The 26,212-nt window shown below is 39.9% G+C and overlaps 1 protein-coding gene across 3 annotated transcripts in view; it reads left to right on the forward strand.

The window, feature by feature from the left end:
* Positions 1 to 1,612: 1,612 nt before the first annotated feature.
* Positions 1,613 to 26,212, forward strand: part of NAMPT (nicotinamide phosphoribosyltransferase) — a 30,599-nt gene continuing 5,999 nt past the window's right edge. The window contains exons 1-9 of one of the 3 annotated variants that reach the window (XM_027639639.1): positions 1,613 to 1,719; positions 13,122 to 13,278; positions 14,509 to 14,612; positions 17,090 to 17,218; positions 17,685 to 17,843; positions 18,192 to 18,328; positions 20,316 to 20,541; positions 21,703 to 21,822; positions 24,420 to 24,437. In XM_027639639.1, coding sequence (XP_027495440.1) covers positions 1,666 to 1,719; positions 13,122 to 13,278; positions 14,509 to 14,612; positions 17,090 to 17,218; positions 17,685 to 17,843; positions 18,192 to 18,328; positions 20,316 to 20,541; positions 21,703 to 21,822; positions 24,420 to 24,437 — 1,104 coding nt within the window. In that variant the 5' untranslated portion in view covers positions 1,613 to 1,665. Of the gene's footprint in view, positions 1,720 to 2,375; positions 2,531 to 13,121; positions 13,279 to 14,508; positions 14,613 to 17,089; positions 17,219 to 17,684; positions 17,844 to 18,191; positions 18,329 to 20,315; positions 20,542 to 21,702; positions 21,823 to 24,419; positions 24,438 to 26,212 lie in introns of those variants that run through there. The other 2 variants (XM_027639638.1, XM_027639640.1) reach the window with 2 other exon arrangements.

The raw sequence follows: 26,212 nt of genomic DNA on the forward strand, positions 1-26,212 counted from the left end.
CAGCATTATATTAAAACAGACTTTCCAAAAAGAATTTAAGCTTTGTCCTTTGTGGCAGAAAAATTTCACCATGAAAAAGATAAGGATGGATAACACAGATAAAGAATGTGCTATGGGGGAAAATTCTGATGTAAGTGACACCACAGAAGAAAGTTTTGTGACAAAACTTGAGATTTGTATATCAAGATAATGTCAAATTATCCAATAATCATGCTGTCACATTGACATGACACTCCACAAAAGGAACTCTCAGAAGGAATTAAGGAAGAGTCAAGTCCAGACAACTTCAGAAAAAACACTTTATATTTAAAGAGGATGTGGAAAAAGGTAGAGCAGCTTTCTAAATGAGTAAGCACTTTTAGATAAGTTTTGCCAATGGAAGAGAGCAGACTGGATTGTCTATGCAGCAACAAACAAGACATAGAGATATAAAGGGGAAGAGCTACAGAGAGATCAGAGACAGGAAATGGAAATTTCAACTTTTTCTTGTTCTGATGGGGAAGTAAGGGTAAAAAGATAACTTTGTGTCCGTGAGACTGAACAAGAAAAATCAGACTGAAGTGGAAAATATAAGACAAGAATTAGTGGCAAGTTCATGGTAGCTGATAGCAATAACAGCAATTACCATTGCTACTACCAGATTTTGTTGAAAAACAGCACACAGACAAGCTGGTGGAGGGAATCGTACAGGAAACTCCTGATATATGTAGTCTCTTAATGTTTCCAACTGCTTCACCGACTTTTTCCTATTCCATAGGAACCCTTTCCCTCCTGCAGGAAAGTAGTTTCACGGAGTCAGAGAATGGGTCAGGTTGGAAGGGACCACAGGGTCATCTGGTCTAACCTCCCTTCTCAGGCAGGGTCATCCCAGAGCACATGGCATAGGATTGTGCTCAGAAGGTTCTTGAAGTGAAGGAGACTCCACAGCCTCTCTGGGCTAGGTATATATATGTATATAAAACTGGTGTTTTTCTCACATGAAATGACATAAAGCAAGAGCATGATGAGGTCAACAGGGGTTGACAAGAGTAACCAAATGAATGTGGTTCACAGTGCAATTATAGATCCACCAGGACCTATACAGAATCAGGTAAAAAATATCTAGACCCCATTATAGATCTTATTCATTGCAACTATTTTGGACATTCATATTTCAATGAAAGTCTGACTGGTGAAACCCAATGTTTCTGAATCATCTTAATAAACAGTTATTAGTTATACAATTTTCAGATTTGTGTATCATCCAACAACAACTCAAGTGTTAATTCACCACTCGTTTTACAGAAAAGGCTCACTAAGTAGCTTTTTCTAATGCAGTACCAGCAGCACTGTTAATAGTTCTTCCCATACACCTAATTAGCAGAGAGTGAGATGACCATCTTCCCATCATGGCCAAGCCATCATGACAGAAATCATGTAACGACTGTGACGGAGCACTGGAACAGATTGCCCAGAGTGGCTGTGGAGTCTCCCTCACTGGAGACATTCCAGAACCCTCCGGACACAATCCTGTTCCACGTGCTCTGGGATGACCCTGGCTGGGCAGGGAGGCTGGACCAGATGACCCGCTGTGGTCCCTTCCGCCCTGACCCATCCTATCTGTATTTGCTCCTTGCGCCAAAAGAATGTTCTGTGGTCCCAGAATAATTCAAACGATGGATAAACATGATTCAGAAACCTCAAGTATTTACTCGGATTAGAAGACCAGTTACAATTATAGTGAGTATGAAAGTAAGCTTTCCGGAAGCAGACGTAACTTTATACGTAATCTCTGATCAAAACCTACTGAAAAGAGGGCTAAGAAGTATTTGCTATCAAAAAGCATCATGTTCTCCCACTGAAGCAACCGGTGTGGAGGTGGATGGAGATCTGGGTCCTCCAGGAGGCCAGGGGGGTCCATTTCCACAGGGCCATCGACCCCAGGCCCTCGGTGCGAGGGTCCCGGCTGAAGCAAGGGTTGCCCTGGCCCTCAGATCCTCTGGTGCCCGGGCGGAGCTTCCGCAGCCCTTTCCCGTCAGAGCCGCGGCCGCCGAGAATCGAAACCGACCCCGCCGCCCCCCCGCGCACGCGCCCGCCGCTTCCCCCCCGCCGCCCCCGCTCTGCCGATCGCGCGCCGGCCGCGCGGTGACGTCACCGAGCGGGCCCCGCCCGGACCCCAATGAAAGAGAACGTGCGGCGCGAGGCGCTCCCCCGCCCCTCCCCCTGCACCGGCCGGGCGGCGGGACCAATCACAGCCCTCCCAGCGCCCCGGCCCCGCCCTCCCCATGGTAACGTCACGGCACCTCCCGCAGCGGCGCCGCGGCTCAGCCAATCAGCGGCCCCGCCACCGGCCCCCCTCGCCCGCGGGGCCGTGTCCCCGCCCCGGCCGCGCTCCCCGCGCTCCCCCCGCCCCGAGCGCGAGCGGCGGCGGCGGCACAGCCTGGTCCGGTCCGGTCCGTGCGGGCGGCGGCGCCTCCCGGTGCTCGGCGACATGGAGTGCGCTGCGGCGGGCGCCGAGTTCAACATCCTCCTCGCCACCGATTCCTACAAGGTGGGCGCGAGCACGCCGGGCGGGCGGGCGGGGGTCACCTCTGCGGGCACCGGACCCGCCGGGACGCTCCATCCGCGGGGCGCCCAGCCAGGCCGTCCCCGCCGCCACCGGCCCCCCTGCCCGCCTGGCCGGGGCTGGGAGATCCCTCGGGGCGCCACAGAGGGTGCCTGGCCTTGGGGCGGCGCGGGGGGACAGCGGAGGCCTGGCCGGGGCTGCTCCCCCCCCGCCCCAGGCAGCCCCGGGCCGCTCCCCGCGCGGTGCTCGGGGCCGCGCAGCGCCGGCGGGGCCGGGAAAGAAAGTGAAAGCGGGCGGGGAGGGCGCCGCCGTCCCGCGGGCGCGGGGGGCGGCCATGGCGGGCACATGGGAGGCGGGGGCCGCCGAGCATCCTCCGGCCCCGCCGGGCCCCCGCCCCCCCGGGCCGGGCACGGAGCGGGCGCGCACGGGAGGCAGCCGGGCGGTCACTCCTTTCCTCCCACTCTGCCCTGCTCGTGCCCGACGGTTTGTGCCCGGCGAGGGTGCGAAGCGCCCCGGGAGCCGGCTGGCCCAAAATACGTGTTTTCCAGCTCTCTGCTCCGGTGCTGCGGTGTCACACTCGCTCGGCGAGGTGTTCGCTCGGAGCGGGGGAATCGCGCTCTACAGCCCTGCCTTCATTATTTGGGTATCGTGTCCCTGAAAGCGGTGGCAAAGTGCAGGCGCCTCGTCCGCGCTCCGATCTGGTGGTTTCTGACCCGGGAGCTCCTGGTGTGCCTCCCAGGCACCTGTGCCCGGAATGTGCCCGGGCAGAAGTCCTGCCTCTGCGCAGCCTTCATGTATGTACAGCTTCCAGATAGTGGGCAGAGCCAGCGTGCGACTCCCCAGCCCGGCTGGACAGATGTGCCCTGCGTCTCCTAGGCTGAAAAACTCACTTATTTCCTTGAGCAGTGTCAAAGTGGCTGGCCTAAACAAAACAACAACAGCAGTTCTGATTGTCGTTGTCGAGCATTTAGTATGGTCTAGGTCTGTGAACATTTTGCCGCTTGGATGAGTTTAAGGGAGGAGGGTACTTGTAGATAGAGGAGTCGAAAAAGCTAAAGCTATGTTGTGACCAGCTCTTGTTACTGAGTAACTACCAAAGTTCAAGCCCCTCAGTATGTGCTCCGATTGCTGACTTCTGCGGTTGTGCCTTTTCCAGCTCCTCTGTTGTGCCTTTTCCAGCTTCACCCCCCTCTGGAGGTGATATTATTATTACTATTACTACCGTATTATTATAATTGTTATCATTATCTTCATCATTATTACTACTATACATTATATAAAGATGCTCTTTTTGTAAAGAAAGTCTTAACAGTTATTTTTGCTGTTTGTGGGAAGGTGTGTTGGAAGACAGGAGATGCTGATAAACCTTGGAGCAGCTCAGAGCATCCTAACACTGCCACTGAGGGCTCACAAAACCACTTCCATTTAGGGCTTAATCTAGATACAGGGCTCTTTATGAACTATGTTTAAGTGTATTATCTGACTTATTCAAATATGGAAGATACAGTTTTCTTCCATGTCTGAGGCTGATCACATTAAATACTGCAGGCCTGGGCTTAAGCGGTACCTCAAATCTAATTTGCACACTACTTTTTCAAATTCTCTGGATGTACTTGATTTCTAAATTCTCTGGACTGGTGGTGATGTGGAGCACTAGAGTGACAGAAAAACAGTTTACTTCTGTTTTGTTTGCTGTTTCATAGGAAAGATGACTTGGTAACATTCCGGGAGTGGTAGAAATTTTAAAGAGGTCAAATAAAGGCCTGAGGTAGTTTTTTTTTTTTTTCAGTTTAAAACTGAATTTGGATTAGGTTTTCTGCGGCAGCTAGGAGCATTTTGTATTATATTTAGAACAGTTGGAATTGTCTGCTTTGTTAGGGCTATTGAAATTATATGTCTTTCTATATGCTTTTTTCCGAATCTTAGGAACTCCAGCGTCTCTGAACAATGCTTAAACAAGTAGCTGTTCTTTTCTTGTTAGGTAATATGAGCAAACATCACTTATCTTCTCCCTGGATGATACTGTCATTTCTTAATCAATGAAACACACTTAGTGAGAATACTTTCAGTAAAATTGCACTAAAATATCAGGTAGTTTGCAACATCAAGCTTTTTACAGAGTTACCGAACACTCTTACTAGCAATTAAAACAAAAGTGAGAATTGATCTTGGGTTTTTCTTTTTTTAAAGATAGTTTTGCTGAATCCACAGCTCTAGCATCTGTGTGGAGTACTGTATGTATATAACATTCAGACTCTGAGAAAAAACATGGATCTGATCAGAAGATTACGTGCTTATCCTGTTGCAGTAGATGCCGATCCATACAAACTAATGTTGGTGACGAAAATCGCTTGGAAATAAACAACTCAGAAAGAAAAAATACATGCAGACCATACTGAACAGTACAACCCTAGCTTAGGCAGCTGTCCATGAAAAAAAGTTGTGGTATCTCCGCGTCATATCTGTCACAACTCATTAGTTTGAGTGTTAGCTTCAGTGTCCCAGTTCTCTGTTGCTGCAGTTGAAAATTTGGGATGGAAAGACAATTCATTACTGGTTTAGTGCCTATACAATTTCAGAAACAAAGTAATTTGGTAGGTAAGGATCTGTCTGTTGACAGTTAATCCAGCCTCTCCTCCCTCTACAGTGTCTTTTCCTGTCTCTGTGTGCATCATAGGACATTTCCTCTTAAATCACAGAGATTATCAAATACTTGGTTTCAAAATCTTAAGTGTTTTTGAAAAACTGCTGAGAATCATGCTGATTTCTAGTTTAGTGAGTATTTCTAGATGGGAATAGTTCCCAGTAGGTGAACTGTGCCCTGGATCCAGTACTGAGCTTCCATTATAGACTGGACCTTACTCAATTGTACAAGTGCTCCAGAATTTTTCAGGCTGGGCTTCAAAATGTGCAGTTTATCTCTAAACCAGATAACAAGATAAATGTTTTTACATCAGTTAGATTTTTCTTCCTGTGTACTTTGTTACATGTTCTTAAGCTTCTACAAATCCCCCAACAGTATAATTCCTCCTGGGTGCTGGGAATTATATGCCATCTCCTCAGAATCTGGGCATGGGCATATGGTATGGTGTGTGTGCAACTTACTGATAAATAACAGCAGTCTTTTTAAGTGTTCAGATTATGAGACTCTCAACAGATTCATCAGTGTTAGCTGGGGAACTTCTTTGTCTGAATGTCCAGTTATAGCAGTGGCATTTGTCATAGTAAAGTTTTCTGCTAGTGACTCGGTATTACTGAAAAAGGGAAGTATTTGAAGTCAAAGTCCTTGTTGCTGGAAAGCTGCAAGTGAGGGGATATCAGCAGGCTGCTTGAAGCTCATTGTTTGTGCTGTGTGGTATCTTATTCTTATGTCTCTAGCAAGAAGTCCCTGGAACCTTGCCCTTCTGTGACAGTGAGGGTTCTGTTCACTCACTGCCCTTCCCTAGCCAAAGGGTCAAAGCCCTTCAGTTCCTCATTCATCTGATGTCGTTGACACACTACCATTTCATTTTCTTTCTTTTTGATTCCCAATGCTCTGTTTATCCCATATTTGTTTATTTCTGCAAAGGCAAGAAACCTTCCAGGGTATATGTGGTCTGAAACTGTATTGAGAAGATCAGCTTGGCAGAGCTGTGTTGTTCAGTGGGAAGATACCTGTGACTGGCACGTACCGGGCCTGGGTTGGATGGACCATGAGCTGCAAGTGGGGAAAGGCCATTGACTGAACTTTGTTCACTTAAGTAATAATAGCTTATTTTGCCTTTGCCAATGAGATTTATTACTGTTGCTTGGCATGTTTCGTAATTAAGCTGATAGCTATAATAAGCTGCCATGCAATTACCCTTAGGAGGAGCTGACTTGCTATCTAGACTGTAAATGAGATCTGTTTCAGAATTAATTTCTTTCTGGATGCTTCAAGGAAACCTAAAAGATGTGTTTTAACTCTTTATGCCTTACATGTTGAATTTTAAGTATTTGTCACTTCAAATTACTTCTTTTACTCTGAGTGGATGTAGGAGAGCACCGACTTCTGAAACACTTCACGTGAGTGTGTGTTTATTCTAGGCTTTGACAGCCTGTATATTCTTTATTTAGAAGGCTAGAAGTATGCCAGGAAGAGACATGAGTACTCTTTAGCCTACTGATTTTGACTAGTACTTAACGACTGCAAAGTATTCATTACGGCAGCCTATATATACTTATTTTTTAAATTAAAATCTTGTGATGGGAGTGTGAATGTGTTCTTTTACCTCCTGTAATTCTGTCAGTGGAAAATCATTGGAAACTTCTGGCTCGGCACTCCTCGTAAGATGCAATCTTCACTCTGTCTAGGTTCATTATCTTCCAAGTTTTGATTTGCAGTCACATGGTGCTGTTACAAACCCCAAGACATCATTGCTGTAAGGAACACTGCAACTGTATGGTACTCAGACAATTTTTAAATTAATGGAAAAGTAACCCCTTCCAGAATCATTCCATTTTTCAGTGTTCAAAGGGTGTTTTTCTTTTTCATTAAGGAATAGGAAACATGTAGCAGCATGTGCAGTAGTACAGCTGAGGAGTCAAATGTGTAAACAGTAAACATAAGGCATTTTGTAATCTTTTTTCTGATAATCTTGGATGCAAAGCTGTGCTGGTTTTGACTGAGGTAGAGTTAATTTTCTTCCTAGTAGCTGGTATGGGGCTGTGTTTTGGATCTGTGCTGAAAACAATGCTGATAGTTGAGGGATATTTTTGATTTTGCTGAGCAGTGCTTGCACAGAGTCAAGGCCTTTTCTGCCTCGCGCACCATCCCACTGGCGAGGAGGCTGGGGGTGCACAAGGGGTGGGGAGGGGACATGGGGACAGCTGACCCCAAGTGACCCAAGGGATATTCCATACCACATGACATCATGCTTAGCATATCAAGCTGGGTGAAGAAGCAGGGAGTGTTTGAAATGATAGCATTTGTCTTCTCCAGTAACTGTTTCACGTGCTGGAGCCCTGCTTTCCTGGGAATGGCTGAACACCTGTCTGCCCATGGGAAGTGGTGAATGAATTCCTTGTTTTGCTTTGCTTATGTGCACAGGACTTTTGCTTTCACTTTTACCCTTCCGATTCTCTCCCTCATCCCACCAGGAGAGTGAGTGAGTGGCTGTGTGGGGCTTGGTTGCCAGTTGTGGTTAAACCACAACAAAAACACATGAAAATCTTTAGTGATAAAGGAATCTACTGCGAAGTGTCACTGTTTTTACTCACTGTATTTTCTCTAAGAAATTTAGAATACATTCAGTTCTCGTGCTTACACTTGACCTTGTTTTTTATATGAATGTGGACCTCATCATTTACAGCCTCTCTGCTGATAGTGTGCAACTTCCATAGGAATTCAGTTGCTTGCTTTCTTTAGTTTTCTTATTTCTGACTGATATTTTTTTTTTTTTCTCACTACTGGTCCTCTTATTTTGCAACACACGTATAAGAGATGGTGGATGAACTCAAATACAGAGACATTAGAAATTGTACAAGGTCATCCTTCAGTCATAACCTCCATTACCTTATCTCTTTCATCTCATAAGAGCAGATATCTCCCAATATCCTCAGTTTGGTTCTTAAACATTATCTTAATCTTATGAATTCTAATAAGGGACCTGGAGTCTCTCTATGGCTTTTTTCTCTACAGTAATTTGAAGCTCTTATAATCAAAATAGTAAGATTGTTCTTGACTCTTGAATTATTTTTTTTAAACTCATGAGTGTCTTGGACTTTACCTGCTATTGTTGGATACCCTTTCTCTGGAGTTTAATTAAAGATTGATTCTTCTGACATTTCCTCTTTAGTTCAAATAAGGTTATCATTTAGCCATACTGCTCTTGGTTTGGTTTTCATTTCCACTGTTGTGGTATGTGTATTCCCTCTTAAAAGCTACAAAAGCATCCCTGTTGAATATAACTGCTAGTCACAGTTGTGTTGGGTTTTTTTCCTGAAGGGGGTCAGCACTGCCTTACAACTGCTGTTTGTTATGTCTCATCCCAGTGAGGCATATCTGATAGAGCATTCCCTTTGCTCTTAAATACTGGTTCATCTCATTGTTGTTTTCCGTACAAGTTATTAGCAAACTTTGCTTTTAACTGCTCCATTGGCTAAATCTCATAAAGGTTTAGGTAAAACAGTCTTTCAAACCATGGCCTCTTTCCACAATGTTTGCAAATATTACATAATAAGACAATTAATGGGATTCTTGGAGGTGCTTTGCAGAAGTCTCCTCAGTGTTAATACCAGCAGTACCACTGCACTAAAATCATCTAACTCAGTAAGGTGTATAAGGGAGTGAGGATCTCCCCCAGGTATCTCTTCCAGAATGAAGGCTTGCAGTACAGTGACCAACCCTGTGCCTCAGGCCCTAATTACATGCTGCAGACCTGCAGTGTCCTAGCCAAGTGGCCTAGCTACTTCCAGGCCATGCTGCCTCTGGCTTAGCTTCTACCTGTCCCTCTGACTCTTCATGGTTGTGGCTGTGTGGTGCCCCAGGTTTGTTAACTGGGTTGTTCTGTACCCATTTTTGCACTAAAGATTTTTCAAAATAACTCCAGCAAATTCAAAGACTGTCTTACTTGAACTGGTATTGTCTTATCACGTGTGAGTTACAGTACAGGCAAGATTCTACTGGGTAGATGTTTGGGGATTTGTTTTCTTCACAGAAAAGGCTTAGACACATCTTTCTGGTGGTTCATGTTAGCATCTGACCCAGGGGAGCACCAGGAATTAACCACCGATGGAGATTTTTGGCCATGCCTGATTTCTCTACACGTCACATCTGTTTTTCTCATGGTTTTAAATGGTTGAGTTGTATAGACTTAAATAACCTTTTTAAGTAATTTCATTGCAATATCTTGTCCAACAAAGCTTGTTGATTATAAGAATACGTATTTTTTTATGCCTAAAGTTTTCTTATCGGCTTATAAAAATGCAACGTTTACCTCAGTCATCCCTGTTTTGTGATGAATACCCATTAATTCCTTTTTCTTAAAAATTAACTCTTAATGTTTGAGGTGGTTTTTTGGATGGCTCATCTAAATGCAATTTGTGCTTCATGCTTTTTCTTGAATGGCTACTTGATTTAGTTAAACAGATGTAGTCCTTGTGGAGGTATTCTTTGTTCAGAGTATATCTTTTTTGGAATTAAATTTAATAAGGAGCTATCACAACTGGAATAAAAGTGCTCTATTTCAGTCATAATACATAATTTTGTAGGTAGTTGTTCCAAAGCTGTTTGTCATATGTTTTGTAGACAAAACCTAAACCACAGCCTTTGAACTAAACATCAAAAGGCCTTTGAAGATATTTGGGAGGGTTGTTTTCTTATAAGGGTCTCTTAATCCCAGTAAGAGGCTTTTGTTTGGTTTTCTGTTTGATTTTTTTTTTAATTCTTTTTTTATTTGCTGAAGAGAAGGGATTTCCTATTGACTTTATGGTCACTCCTGCTTATCAAGAGCCTGTCTGTACAAGTCCTGCTTCTGTCATCCCCTAACTGAAAGCATAGATTTATCAATACTGTCTCAATCTGTAAGTCACATAAAATTTAATTTCAAATATTGTACATTGTCACTGTTGTCCTTTCCACTCTTCTTTAGGATACAGAAAGATGGAAAGCTTCATCTGACAAGGAAAGATCAGGCATTTTTTGAAGCATAGTTTTCATTGTCCAAGTGCCTCATAGTGTTGTGTTGTGTTTTTTTTTTTTCTTTGGTGGTGGTGGTTGGTTTGTTTTGTTTTCGGTGGCGGTCTTTTCATTTCCTGTGAACTGTTCCCACTCCCAGAGCTTGATCCTTTTTCGGGCTGTTTTTTACATGAGGCATTTCAGTACACACCAAACCTCCTGACCGCCACTGTGGTAGATGGGTATTATTTCCCCATGTCCTAGTAGTCCAGAAATGACAGCTAACACAATCTGCTGCTGTGATGTTGTGTGGTACTTTTAAGATTGTGTTTGTGCCTTGAATTACTGAGCAGTATTTAAAAGACCTTTATAGGTAAAACTAACAGCTCTGTGGAATGTCAGAAGAAGCACATTTAAAATTACAGGTGTAAAGTTTGCTCAGGGGTAAATAGTGTAATTGCCAGGGATGTGTATTTTTCACTGTTTAAATAGATTCTAATGTATGAGGAATATAATTGAATACTACACATGTGACTTGTAAAATTAGTTCATTATCTCCTTCAAGTACTTAAAGCAACTAAATCAATAAAGTGACATTTCTGTCGTACACAAAATTTTCATATAGGTTTGAATGTCTAGAAATAACTATTTTCTGGACAGTAGCTAGTACAAATTTTAAGTTCAGATTTAGTCTCATGTCAGAAAAATTAGCTAAACCTGTGATTTAATGTTTGAGGAACTTGAGCGGGTTTTTTTGGGTTGAAACTGTTGTTAAGGTAGTCAGGAGGATCTGTGTCCCCAGGTATGCTACATAAAGGATAAATCTGTTTGCATTTCAGCCTGATTTCAGCTCTCAAGTTGTGTTTTGCAGCCAGCATATGTGTGTGTGTGTTCATATACCCATTAGTTAGAAAGATGTGTCAAACGGAGCATATTTTTATCTGCTGCATAGTAAAGAAAGGGGGGTGGGGATGTATGTGTGTTTTCTTTTGTATGTTTTTTTTTATTTTCCTTTAAATGTGATGGTATTATGCAGAGAGTTTTGTGTGAGCTGGCAGTTTGATGTACTTTCTTGGAAGTTCTGCACAGAACTAGGAAAGGACATGTTATAATTTGTGAAGCGAGACATTTATTAATAGCTAGAACTAAATCTAAAAGCCAGGTTTTGTCTTCAAGACTAACATTACTACTCCTAAGCATTCTGCTTTTGAGTGGCTGTGGAATTGTAACAGAATAGGTTTGTGCTCCAATAAATGCCTGTGGTGCAGTGCTTTGTTTGAAGTGAAGGCAGAAAACTTGCAATGACAAGCTTGGGTTTTATTTGATTCACCTTGAAAACCTCATGCAAGTAAAGACAATAGAATGATCTGAAAATTGACCTTGTCATTTTTCGAATATTTCCTTGCAACATTGGAAACATAACCATAACAGCCTTGTGCTGAGGTAGGAGAACCAAAAAATTCAGTTGAGTTGTCTAGTTAATTGTCCAAACTGAGTGAAATACTAAATTTATATGACATTCGAGAGGAAAAGGAAAACTGAAGTTTTAAAATCCTTTAATGTATAGTTGTAGCAATACAGGTATGGGAAACTTTCAAATATTTTATTTTGAGAATGTCAGAGGTACATTTAAAAGATCGGGACAAGAAGGAAGAAGTGGTAAAACTATCCCTTTTCCAATTCCTTGTGATATTAGAAACAGAAATTTTTGAGGTTATTTGGAGTAAATAAAGCAAGAAACATATAAGGAACTCATATTCTAACCTGTAAATACAGGGTTTTGAAAAAATTCAGACATGACTTTCACAGCATTTTGACTTTTGTTCTGATGTATGACTGTGCTGTACTGAGCCAAAGGAGCAGCTTTTCCTTATGTAATGTATAGACTTGTTCACAGACTTTTCATCATAATTTAAGAAAACTCTTGATAGCTTCAACTCTGGGGATGCCCTAAACTGATTTATGTATTCTGTAGTTTAAACATTGATTGTCGTTGTGTATTCTTTTTGTTTAATATGGAGTTATGGATTTTGCATGGAGCTTGCTTTTTACACATAAGGAGGTAAAATTTTGCGGATTTAAGTTTTTAAATGTTTAGAGTGTACTTGTTTCAAATGCTGCTATTACTCAAAGTAAATTTCTGGCTAGATTTAAAATCAGGAGCTAAGAAAAGCTGTCATAGTTGAATCCAGAATAGCATTGTGTGTTTGTATGACCTGTTTCCATGTAATACACACAGGCAGCAGCTTTTCATGCTTCCTTTATGTTGAATGTGAAGTGTTTCAAATTTGGAAAAGAAATCCATCTAGCAAACATTGTGGGGAGGTACAAACCTTGGGTAGATTTTTAACAGCACTACTGACAGCAACAGGTTTGTAACCAGGGTTTGAGACCCACTGCTCATGTTGAATGAGATGCTTGGGTAAAGGCTGTTATCAATGCCTTCTTGAGTCTAGGTTTTATTTGAACTATGGGACTGTAGCCTTCAAAACTTCAATCAAAAACAAGGATGTATTTGGTAGGGTCATGGAATTTTGTGCTTCCTGTAGCTATTAGGCTTGGCCAAAGTGTGGGAGAGCAAAAACTGACCTGGCACGTTGGTGTTCAGTGCTGCTTCTAAAATCCTAGCCTGTGTCTTTCCCAGTTAATCAAAGCAAAGTTATCAGGAGAGGGAAGAGCTAACCATGAAGATTACTCTAGGGGGGAAAGACTTGATAAAGAAGTAAAGAATACCATATGGAAGACAGTCTTTTGAACTGAAAATTGAAGGAGGCTAAAACTGTGAAAATTTCCTAAATACTTTGGTGTAGAATGTGAAAGGATAAATAATAACAGTCCAGAAGAGCTGGGAGTTACTCTTAAGCTTTAATGTCCAAATATGATTTCTGTTGTGCTTTACAGTGATGCTTTGAGGTCTTACGGAAGTTTTTCTCAATGTAGGTTACACACTACAAGCAATATCCACCTAACACAAGCAAAGTATATTCCTACTTTGAATGTCGTGAAAAGAAGACTGAAAATTCCAAACTAAGGAAAGTGAAATATGAAGAAACTGTTTTTTATGGTTTACAGTACATTCTGAATAAATATTTAAAAGGTAACTGTTTAAAATTCCAGTAAAACTTTTCCTGTAAATAAATATCTTATTTTTTCTCAAACCTGTAGTCTTATAGTTAAAACAATTCCAGGTTATCTTGGTATACCATAAGTAGTGACACGCATAAGATCTGATTTATACGATTCTGCAAATAAGTTGTCCACTCTCGTAAAATTGTAATTCAGACACCTCTCTACTATCTTTATTTATGCCAATGGTTTATTAAAAATGAAGAGGTGTGCATATCCCAACTTCAGAGGGCTAAATTAAAATAGATGGAAATAAAGCAAGACTATGCATGGATTCACAAGCAGATAGAAGATTTAATGGAAAACACGTTTTGCATTTTGAACATTAACTTCAGTCTGTATTTGCTGGTTTGTTTACTGTGTAAACCAATAATGGTTTTAATTTTCCTTATATTTTGGATGCCCCTCAGCTTAGATCATGTTATATGTCAGCTACATGTGAAAATGGTTTTAACAGTGCTAGTTTTAAGAGTAACATCTGAAAATTCCTTGGTGCTGTTTGCTTTTTTGCATTATGTACAAGTGTCACCTGTTCTGACCTGAATGGAGATTGCCTTCTGCCAAGCTTTAGAAGGAAATCTTTAGTCATATGACTTACTTATCTTTATCTTGAGCTAATGAATATCTCTACCAATCCTGCCAAAGATTGAAATTCCATTATGATCAAAACACTTGATAATTTTATTTCTTTTGTCTTTAGCAATCTGAGGATTGTTCTCTAAGGTAGATGATTGGCCCTAGAGCAGTAGCAATGCTTATTCAAATCATGTGCTTTGTCTGTTGGCTCCTATCACAAAGTGGTCAGTCAAAGATTGGTTGTAACACCTCTCCATGGTGATTCTCCCTGGAGCAGTGTAGCTTAACCCTTGTGTCAACTTGCACTATCAAAACATTCCTCTGGGAAAAGCACTACTACCAAACCTCTTGACAGTGCTTTGACCATCATAAAAGAATAGTAGTCTCAAATTGTTCTGAGTCACCTGCAAACTCCAAGTGTATTTTATCCTGTTGCTTTCTTGAGCATCCTAATCCATATAATAAATTAAATGAAAATTTTGTTTAAACATACTGCATTTGACACATTCTTCATGTCTTTGTTGAAGGCAAAGTGACTTTGCTGTGCCTGAACCTTTCTGTATTTAGTTTATCAATTGATGAACATTATAAGTTTCTAAGCTTTCATCTGTTTCTGAAACTGCAGGTAAAGTGGTGACCAAAGAGAAAATCAAGGAAGCCAAAGAAGTATATAGGGAGCATTTTCAAGATGATGTCTTCAATGAAAAGGGATGGAACTATATTCTGGAGGTAAAAAAAATCATGAAATAGTTTGAGATCATCATGAAGGATTTCTGAATGAACTGTAGGATAAATACAACAGTCTCTCCTTTTAATCTTGATAGTAAAGGCTGGATAAATTTAACTTTTCATGTTTTGTGTACGGGGAGTAGCAGCTGTCAAAGAATAATCATATAATTGTAATTCCTTAGAGAAAAGTAATTTTCATCCTTTCAGATGCCAAATACGGCTTTGCAGGTAATAAGGATTTATGGCTGCCGTCAGCCAGCTCATGTAAGTGGGGGCTTGTTGGCAAGTCTCCATGTGTAATATAGCACTTAGTGGTTGCTTGCATCATTTACATTGCTTTCTCTGGCTAATCGTAACCATTTTTATTCTAATGCAGAAAGCATTACAACTTCTTGGGTGTATAAATAGTTCCAGTAAATACATGTGTTGTTCAATTGTTTCCTAAATTTTTCAGAAATATGAAAGTTGAGCTTTATTATGAAGTACAAGGCTTGAGCACTTCTCACTCACAAAACCTTCCAGATTAAGTCTTTCCACAATTATCCGTTTTCCTTTTAGTTTAAAAAGGTGTCAGACTTGAACTAATTGCAAACATCTCTTCTCTGTAAAAGCAGCAGATTCAGACTAATAGCATTCATCAGAGCTGCTCTAATCTCTGCAGATTAATTAAATGCTAAGTTTCATTGTGGGTTCTGGTGAATGGATATTTTTAGCTTTTGAAAGCACATTTTTTAGTCCTTTGTATATATTTTTTCCTGGATACCCTGGTTGTATGTGTTTTTATGATGGCATCTGTCTATGATTATATCTGGATGTCATCTTGCCACTGGGGTGGACCATAGCTGTGCAAATGAAGAGTGAATTTCAACTAAATATTTCAAATGGCAACAAGGTAAATAAGCCCCCAGTTTTGTAAGAGGGACTTATGGAGAGGTTTGTAGAGGACTTGCATCCATGTCAAATAACTACAAATGTGAATTCAATTCATATTTGTGTTTAAGCTACATTATGCATTGTGAACTGCTCTCATCTGTATTTGAAGTAAGCTTGATCCCTCCTTGGAAAAACTGAATTAATACAGTTTTAATGCTGCATGTCTGTCCTTGCTGAGTTTTAACATGGTTTAACTAAGTCCACTCAACTTTTGATTTAGCCAAAATAAGCCTTCCTACATACCCCTTGTATACATTGTTTATTCCTTTGTCAGATTTTGTCATTAAAATCGTATGTATAGGTATATATATGTTAATATAAAACCCAAATATGATTGTCACATCTTGATCTCATATGTCAGTGGCTCTCAAACTGGAAGTGTATGTACCCTTTGGGTCTTTGTATGCCCTTAAATGCACACAGAGACCCTGCTTCTGCTCACTGAATTCCAGTGTGTGTTCATATACCTGCCACTGTTTGCTCTCTAGCTGAGTTACCTCAGACGTGTTGGGTAAAATGGAGGGTGCAGTGGCTGCGTGAGAGAAGTGCCAAAATGAATCTGAAATGTGCATGTATCAGTTTGTACCGAGAGGAGATGAATGGGTAAATGTTAATCCAGGTATCTCCAAGTCTGACAACTAAACGCTGTGTGGTATAAACACAATATGCTTTAGGTTATTACACTTTTGAATAGACTTTTAAACTCTAGTGTAGAAGAGATTTCTGATGTGTTTTGGGCACTGGAGAATACGTTTTGGTGCTACTTATGAATCTGTAATTTCTCTGAATTGGTGCAATTTTTATTGCCTTTAAAGAATATCTCATGAGAAGCTTTCTGTCAAAAAATATTGCCATCCAAAACATTATTGATATTGCCAGTTTAGCTCACAGAGCTCTTTCAGAAAGTTATAATTACTCTATTAGAGTTGCTGTTTGCAAGTTACTCTTTTTCCAAAGGCATATTTCATACAAGGTTTAGTCCTTCGGGGATGACAGACAGACAAAAGAATGACACTTCAATATGAGATTCCATGTTTAGTGAATAATTGAGATGAAAAAGTCTTTAAAATAGTTATTAAATGGATCCTACTTGTAATAAATTAACAAAGCACACATCTATACTAAGCAAAACTAGAGACTTTTTGAAGGTCTAGATAATAAGTACACTTTTTTAAACTTACTTCTTGTAAAAGCACTGAAGAAAACTGAGTGGCAAATATATCTTATTCTGTGGGTAGAACTATTTTATTTTTATAGAATGCTTAAGCCTTCCTGGCTCAGTTTGCACAAGGAATACAACTGCTAACCATCATTTGTTTGATAAAGAGACTGGTTTTTAGATTACAGGATTTTCCTCCTTTTTTCATAAAAGTAGATTTTCTCATTTATTTGGGCTGGTGGGTTTATTATTTTTAGGGTTGAAAGAAATTAAGAGGAAGAAAACTTTATCAGTAAACTCAGAACTGACTTTTATTCATTGCAGTCAAATAAAAAAGAGAGGTAATCTTTCCCATTGTCTAACAATATTATTGTTTCTTACACAGAAATATGATGGCCATCTTCCTATAGAAATAAAGGCTGTTCCTGAGGGCTCTGTAATTCCCAGAGGAAATGTTCTTTTCACAGTAGAAAACACAGATCCAGAGTGCTACTGGCTTACAAATTGGATTGAGGTCAGTTTTGGAAATTTAACATGTTTTTTCTAAGTAAATATTAGTGCATTTAACGTAAAGGCTGAATCCCTTATTGCTTTAAGGGAAATCTCTGGCAACTTTCATTTTCTGCTTTTAGTAAGCCTGGATTCTTTTTTGTAGTCCTCTTACACAGACTTTTTTTACCACCTGGCAGGAGATTGTAATAATTTTACAGGAAATTCACCGGTACTTTTATCCACAAAAAAGGAGGATGGGGGAACTGTGTGTCAGTAGTTTGGGAGTGATAATTCCTGAGAAGGTCAATACCTCAGCTAGCTTATAAAGGCTAATTGCTTAAGCCCCAAAGCAAACTGTTGGAGGAATCAGTACTTTCTGTACAGGGAATGAAAATAAATAGACCTTTTTGTGCCTGCTAAAATGCCAAGTGGGCATTGTTAAGTTCTAAGCAAACATACACCTAATATTGTGATGGGTTTTGTTTTAGACTATTCTTGTGCAGTCATGGTATCCAATCACAGTGGCTACAAATTCTAGAGAGCAGAAAAAGATTTTGGCCAAATATTTGCTAGAGACTTCTGGCAGCTTAGAAGGACTGGAGTATAAACTGCATGACTTTGGCTACAGAGGAGTTTCTTCACAAGAGGTAATACTACTTGTCTAATAATTTGAAAAATCTAATTGTTCTTAACTATGAAGGATTGTAGCAGGTATCTGTGTCCCTGTTCTGCACTGAAGTTGTGAATGCACAGAGCACTGTGGACTAGTTGTGGAGGGGGGCGATCTGGGGTGGGGGTGGGTAGGTATGTGTCTGGACTGTGAGCACTAGACTGGAAGAGCTTTTGCCTGTGTCTTCCCTGTGTAAATGCAGGAAGAGAGTATTGGTGAAACAAGAACTAAGTCAGAGTTTTGCTAACTGCAAACTAGTGCTAGATGGTGACTGGATTTAGGTTCCTGTATTTGGCATGGAAGCTGAAAGTTGCATCTCTTTCAGACTGCAGGCATAGGAGCTTCAGCTCATTTGGTGAACTTCAAAGGAACAGACACTGTAGCAGGAATTGCATTAATTAAAAAGTACTATGGTACAAAAGATCCAGTTCCAGGATATTCTGTTCCAGCTGCTGAACACAGGTAAGATACTAGGCTAAGCCTTTCTAAAAACAGCTTAACGGAATGTAATTTTTTTCTTATCCATCTTTGTATCCGGAAATATACCATACAATATTAGCCACGATTGATCTAGCTGTAGAGGCTGCAGTTGAGTACTGATGCCTCTGTGTGTTCCAGGCATGATTGGTCTTAACTAGAAATGTGTTTGAAATGTTTTTAACCGTAACCTTCTTATCAGGTCTAAGTAAATTTGGATTATTCTTTTTAGAATAGACTTGAAGGCTTATGTTGTAGATATTGAGGATTCACATTACGAACTTCAAGTTTGGTTTTAAACATAAAATCATAAATTGTAAAATCATGTAAGTTGCAATTCTGAACTCTCACAGATCATGTTCTCCCTCCAGAAGAAGTAGTTGCTCTTAAATCCCATCAGCATAACCAGTTCAGCCAATAGTAAATCCTTGATCTTTCACTAAGAATTGTGAATGAGTTTTTAAGAGTAAGGAACTGATCTCAGATGTTTGAGATGGAGAGCTCTTATTTTTTTTGTATCCAAATGCTGTACAAGGTTAGGATTGAATGCAAATCCTTGGGTTTGAGTTGCAAATCTACACACTGAAATGAGCAGAATATTAAAGAAGGTTGTGTTTTTCATATTGAGCACAAAAGCCAGTTTAATAGCATTCACTTAGGATTGCAGGACAGATAATAGAAAGGCTTACATGAATAGTCCTTGTGGGGTAGTGATCACCTTTAAAGGAGCACTGCTTCACAGAACTTTCTGTACTATTGCTGTAGTGCTGTTCTAGAACTCCTGCTTGATCAGTAGAAGTGACAAATTTTGTCTGAAATTTCTTCTCTTAGCTTAGCTTAATATTACAGATAAATTCAAAAAATGATGGCCCAAGCAATTATAAAATTTTTTGTAATGAAAGCAAACAGATAGAGTCAAGAGATCAAATGTCTTTTTTACAGCATATTGAAGTGGTGACATTAGAGCAGACAGCTTAAACTGCCCTGCATAAAGTTTGCATTGCCACATGCAGACCGCAGTCGCCCTTTCCAAGTTAATACACAAAAAGGGTCTCATACAAGAGACCTAAATTTTTTCAGAATTGTTATACTATTCCACAATCTCCAATGTGAGGTGGTAATGTGAGTGTGGTGCTTTCCTCTGGCGTGGCAACAGGGCTGTTCCTGGAACTGCCTCAACCTCTGTGAAGCCAAGTTTGTTTTGTGTCCTCACTACCGTGATCTGAGGCTTGTCCACACAGTAGTTAATGATGGAATTTTAAAGTAAAAGTTCAATGCCACTGACTCTTATGCTGTGCTTGAGAGCATTTTTGGGTCTTTGTGCACAGGTTACTAAAGTCAGTTATGTCAGCTGGTCTGAGACAGCCACGTACAGAACAGCTACTGCAGATCAACTGGCATTCAGTAACTTATTACTGCTCTCAGCAACTCTGGTTTATGTGCTTGCCTGTACCCTTGTACCAAGGGTAATGGCCTGAGGTTCCTCTGGAAGAACGTTTATATGAGTGAGAATAATGGTTTTATATCACTATTAAAAAAGAAAATAAATTCTGTTTTCTTCTTAGGATTTTTCTAACATACGGTACTTCGTTCTCAACTTCCCATTTTGTAGTGTGAAGTTGCCAGAGCAGATGTTCTGTTCTTGCATCTGTAGTTCCCTAACTGTCTGAATTTCAGACTTAAAAGAGAAACTCTCTCACAAATGTTCATAAAATAAAAAAATCACATTTACATGTGAAAGAAATTTCATGTGCCAAGTGTTTGTCTGAAGTGCCAAAGATAAATTCAGGGTGCTATTTATTTAGTATATAGGCTTATTATCCATGCAACAGAGCTGATAAGCACATAGTTTATGCTGTCTTGTAATCACGTTGCTTATCATTATCTTGAACTGTTGGTGGTAGGAAATACAGAATGTATGATTTTATGTACAAGTGCCACTCTAATATGAATTTTTCAATTGCCTTTGCAGTACCATAACAGCCTGGGGGAAAGATCATGAAAAAGATGCTTTTGAACACATAGTAACACAGTTTTCTTCAGTGCCTGTATCTGTAGTTAGTGACAGCTATGACATTTACAACGCTTGTGAAAAAATATGGGGTGATGACCTAAGGCATATAATTGAAGCCCGAAGTCCAGAGGCGCCACTTATTATTAGACCAGATTCTGGGAATCCCCTTGACACTGTTTTAAAGGTAATCCTTTCTTGAAGTCATTTGTATACAAGATTGGGAGGGTAGTTATTTGTTTTGTAATGACTGGCTAGCAAACATAGAAACATAATGCTGCAACTTGATATGCATCGTATGTATTTGATGCTGGCTAATTTGGACTTATGAAAAATGTAAATGTTTAGTTCACCTCAGAGTAGATATAGAAACTCTTCTGCAGTCTAAATAGTTTAGTATTTTTCATCAAACCCATTCTTGCATAATACATTTGTACATTGTTACCAGTTTTGCTGAGGTAATGATGCTAGAATGCTTCTACAAAGAGAAATTTTCATCACTTAATAATAAATATTATTGGGAACATTTGAATATTAATAAATGCAGATCAATAGAACTTCTTACCACCAAGTTTAGATATCTTGGCATCCTGTATTAAATCACTATCTTGTGCTACAAATACAAGTTTAGTGCTCTTCTCCCTTTTCTAAGATGTGGCACACAACCTCCAAGTTGAAAAATGTTTCTTGCCTCATTGCTCTTTAGAGAGCATAATGATTGTTGCAGTTTCCTAATAAAAGTTGTTGATACCTCTGAATTTGAGTAGCTGTCAGCACTGTCCTAATAAGAAAGTAGGGGCAATTTTAGGCACATTGGTACTCTATCAAATTGGATCTATACAGCTTTAACGCTTTTTTTTTCCTTTGGGACAAGTGATGTGTCACAAATAGGAACTGTGAATGACCTTTATCAGAGCTGATAAGAAAAGCTCCTAACTGAAGTGTTTCATTTTAAGTATTCATGGCTTACAAAATCACAGAAAACTGAAAGCCTCATCCATTGTCTTAAGGGAGGTCAAAAGAAGAGCAGAATCTTCAGTTGACACATTTAATAAGAAAAATTCACAGCAAGCAAAGGGAGAAAGGAGAGAAGCATGGTTCTGATTAGCTTTTGGGTACAAGTTCACAAAGACCATATGGTTTGTGACTGCTTTAAGGGCTCCCACCACAATGGCTGGCATGTTTTTTATTTGTGTGGGTAGATTTAGAGCATGATTATGTGGGTATATTTATGGATTTATTTTATTTTTTTGGAGAGAGAATGATTCAAGTGTGGAAATTGTATTTCTTTATTGGAATGGCAGATTTTTATTTTCATTTTGAACTGTCTCCTTTCTCTTTTCAATAGGTCTTGGAGATCTTGGGGAAGAAGTTCCCCATTACAGAAAATTCAAAAGGCTACAAGTTGTTGCCACCATATCTCAGAGTTATTCAAGGGGATGGTGTGGATATCAACACGTTGCAAGAGGTAGGAGATCCTCTTCATGTGTCAGGGTGACACTGGCAACGTGGATATTTAATCTGGACTCTGTTATGACTAGTCAGATACTGCAGCAGAGACTGCTGACCCCATCCCTGCCCTTCATTTCAGACATTGGCAGCGATGTCATAATGTGTAAAACAAATTCATTAAAACTCCACAGGAAATTATTAAAATGCATAAAAAAAACCCTAAAAGGAATTTGCTAATCCCCTTGTTGTAACCCTTCTCTTTCCACCGTTTCTCCTTTTGTTTGCTTTCATCATGCTTGTCAAGTCTAATTGAGATCAAAATCTGGCTGTGTTTAGTCCCTCATTGATGTCTAAGGCACACTGTGCATGATCACTGTGCTACAGCAATAGTAATTAACTGTTTTGGCTCATTAGTTATGTACCATCTGAAGTGTGTTTGCTCTCAAATATTGAAGGTGTAGTTTTGAAGGAGACTTTTTAAAACCAAGGGTAAGGAAAGCGAGTTCATTGATTTGGCAACTAGTGGAATAAGGATCACTGAAAACCAAAAAATATGTGTAACAGGTTAGGCTGTAGTCCGAGTCAAAATTGCAATTTCACCAAGACAAAAATTGATTATTTAGGAGATGCTGTGTGCTTGAAACTAGTCATAAATTCTCCACTATTGAGTAGATGTAGATTTTAGGTAATACAATATGGTTACAATGGTACAGACTGCAGTGACTACAGATGATAAAGGGCATGTAGAAGGAAGAGGACTTGACTTTATCAGGTTCGTCCTTGATCATTCTTCTCCAGCTGTATTAGAGTTCAAAAACAGAAATAAGTTGGATAAATTTAAGATTAATTTTACTTGAATTTATTGATGCTTGTCCTAGCTTTCTAGACCGGCACATCCTTAAGTTCTTCTTAACAAAGCTGACTTTTAGTGCTCCTCAAAATTAAGAGTAAGAGAGATACCAGGTTTGTTTTTTAGTTAGTCTGAATCTATTTGTGGATCTAGCATGGGCACATAATGTGAACCTCAATGACAGAACTCACGAGTTGTCACTTGGATCTTTAGAGAACAGTTAATACTGAGATTGTAACCCGATATGCCAACTGTAGAGCAGTCACACACTACAGTTTTCTTCTGCCTCCAACACCCTTTAAAGTAAATTTTATTTTACTTTGTTTTTTCATCCCATGTGGCTTTTTGAGAACATACAACTATGCTAGTGTGCTTGACAGAACACAAGCACAAGAGGTTAATAACTGGAAAGAAAGTCTTATCATTAGATAGCAGGGGAAGACACTCTCTTTGTTAAAAAACAAAAAAACCAAAAACCACACAAAAGAAAACTTGTTCTCAACAATGGTTTAACAGGACTAATGCTGGTGTTAGGCAATGTTGTATGTTGTGGTTGTGATGTTCGTGAGTTGTCACAGGAAAGAAACCGGACTATTCTTTCTTGTAAGGAACTCGGGTTACTTTCTGTGGGTTATACTGGACAAAATTCAAGGATGCTCATATAGCATTGATTCTAGTCAAGATATTAAAACTAGTATTTAAAGTATTTACATTAGAGTGAAAAATGCTGTGCTCTCCATGTTCTAAATAGAGTAGGAAAATATTTGCAACAGCTGTTGGGGGAGGATAAGAGACACAATGAGCAATTCTTTATTCAGGTGATCTGCCTGTTTACATATTTTCCTCATCAAGCTGCACCTGATTATGAGAAGTCTACCTGTAACATGTTGTAGAAGAGAGTAGAAGATCCAGTTCCACAAGACATATGGAGCAGACATAACTACCTGCTGCCTGGTGGCACCTTCCCATCTCTTCCTGACTGTAATCTTGCTGTGCCTCAGGGCAGCTTTTGATCATTGAACTGCTGGTCATTAAACTAGTTTAGACCACACATGTAGCAGCAAACTGACTCAGCCAGAAGTGACCACTTTTGTGGTTTAGTGAACTAAATTATCCCCAAAAGGGGGTCTAGTACTTGCCAGCACTATACAAGATAAAATAAACTGTTGTTTTGAGCTGGGAGAAACAGGCAGGAAGGAAGGAGATGCTTCTCATTTGACAGCAGCAACTTATGTTGGAGCAAAATGACCATGATCTTGCAAACTAATTTTAGTTGTGTTTACGTTTCATGGGTCTCTTCATCCTCTTGTGTCAGCAAAACCAAGGTTACCATGCTGGCTTTCAGAAGATTGGGTAATTGTTTATCACTTTAAAAAAACAAAATAACAAACAAAACAAACAGAAACTAACACCCCAAAACAACCCACAACCCACCAAAACCAAATCAGCCCTGAAGTATAATTCATTCTTTTCTGAAAGGAGTTTACATAAACAAAACAAATGTATTGTTGTGGCCATCTTTTTTCTCTCCCTCTTATAACCTATGCAAGTCATTATTCTAATTACTCCACATCAGTGTTAGATTCTAGACATGATTTATTTTTACAGCTCAGAGAAAAGGTAATGGGTATAATAGGAAAATCTAGAATGGGTAATGGCCAATTAGCTATCCAGAGTCTCACTTATCTATCCAAAGTATGAAACAACAATATAGAAAACAACTCAGAGTATAAACTGGATTTTAAAATTCTTTGTTTTAATAGGGGATGCTGGTAGAACAGGTAAGGAAACTTTTCTGACTTTCTTTGCATTTTCACTTTTTAAAATCATTCCAATCTGCTAACCCCACAATATACTACACTTTCAAAGGATTTTCTTTGAACATTCAATTTCCAGATATCTTTAAATTTTTATACAAACAAAATCCTCTAATCTGGAGTCACAGTTGATGTATTAATCATGCTCATAATGGTCAGAGGAAGCTGGTCAAAACGTTGACACCTGAATTGTTCTCCCTATATAGGTTTGAAAGTGTGAGACAAGAAATTCTTCTGTATTATTTCTCCCTTTGGGGGAGGCTCCAGTTGTTTCAAATCTCCTCCTTCTTTCCTATTATTGCTGTTTCCCATCTCTTCCCTGTACCTAAGGAAGCTGTTACCTGGGCCTTTGCTGTGGGTCACTAGAGCTGTCTTTCAGCTTAGTCTTGATTTCTCTTGACCCCTCACCAGACAAAGATCAGTCTGAGTAAGGAAATGCCTTTGAGAGAGAGGAAAGTGAGAAGCCAGATCTTCACCCAGGGTAAGCGAGGATTTGTGCCTGTAGCACGAGGTGAACAAACCATCTGTAAATGAGAGCAGGAACACGACTTGAAAGGGGGTTCACATTTCTTCTCATCCAGGCAAGAAGGTTAAGCTGCCATGGCCCAGCTATGCTATACTTGCACTAACATCTGTTAACCTGCAAGTTAACCTGCAGTGGACATGAAGTCTAAGCATCACGTGCCTTGGTGTAGGATGTTATTTATATAGGTAGTTCGTGCTACCTTTTGCAGGCATGTTCAAGCAAGTTCACTGTCAGACCTGAGCTATAAAACTGCATAATGAAAGGAGCAGAAGACATTGGCTTAAGTTTGACCAACAGTTCACGTGGCTTCAGGCTTGGTCAGTGTCTGGACAGAACTTGTTCAGAGTCCAGGTGGAGTTTACCTACATTTGCCTCCTCAAAAGACAGTGTAGGTAAGAAAAATCCATATCCAGGCCCAGTCAAGTCTTGTTTCTTACAGTACTATTGGGCATTATGCTTAAGTAGAGGGTATACAAAATCCCTTTTACCATTCCTTTGTCATCTTCAGTTACTTAAGAGATGCTAAAAGGAGTAATAAATTTATTTTAGTCCTTTATCTTCCCTGAGTACTCTTTTAACTGCTTCCAGGAGAACCTAATCACTTGAAAACAGAATTTCCTTTTGCACGTGGTTACTGAAAGGTTATGATGTCTACTGCTAAAATCCACAGGATTGTCAATGGGGCATTTGTTCAGGATACGAAACTTCCAAAGATTTCTCTTAATTGGAAGTCATGGTGGTAGAGCTTGAGATTCATTTTACTTGACTTCTTAAGTGAGGCCAAGTAAACTGGTACCATTGAAATGATGGAAACTCACTGATAAGATCTCGACTGGGGAGAAATATCTGGTAAAAACATAGTGAGAAGATGTTCAGGGCATGCCCTCAAAAGGTTATGACTCTGTTGTCCACCTCTCCTGTTGATTGGCCTCTGCCAGGCATTCAGTCTGAGAGTAACTGAGAAGACAGTCTACATGTGACTTAGTGGATAAACAAAATACTAGTGTACTCTTCTGTTTACACTACCAGTTAGCCATGGTCTGAAGTTCTAATTGCCTTTTTTAAGCTGTCCCTTAAAAAAAAAGCAGTTTGACATCAGTAGCTTGTGAAACAGTCTTGTTCAGTGTTACACTGGCATTTCTTCTTGCTGCAGGAGGCTGAGACTGCACAAAATATTACCAGATTTCTAATGATGCTACTTTTTGAAACTCTG

This window comes from Corapipo altera, unplaced genomic scaffold (assembly GCF_003945725.1).
Source record: "Corapipo altera isolate COAL_440 unplaced genomic scaffold, ASM394572v1 1b, whole genome shotgun sequence".
Taxonomy (NCBI): Eukaryota; Metazoa; Chordata; class Aves; order Passeriformes; family Pipridae; genus Corapipo; species Corapipo altera.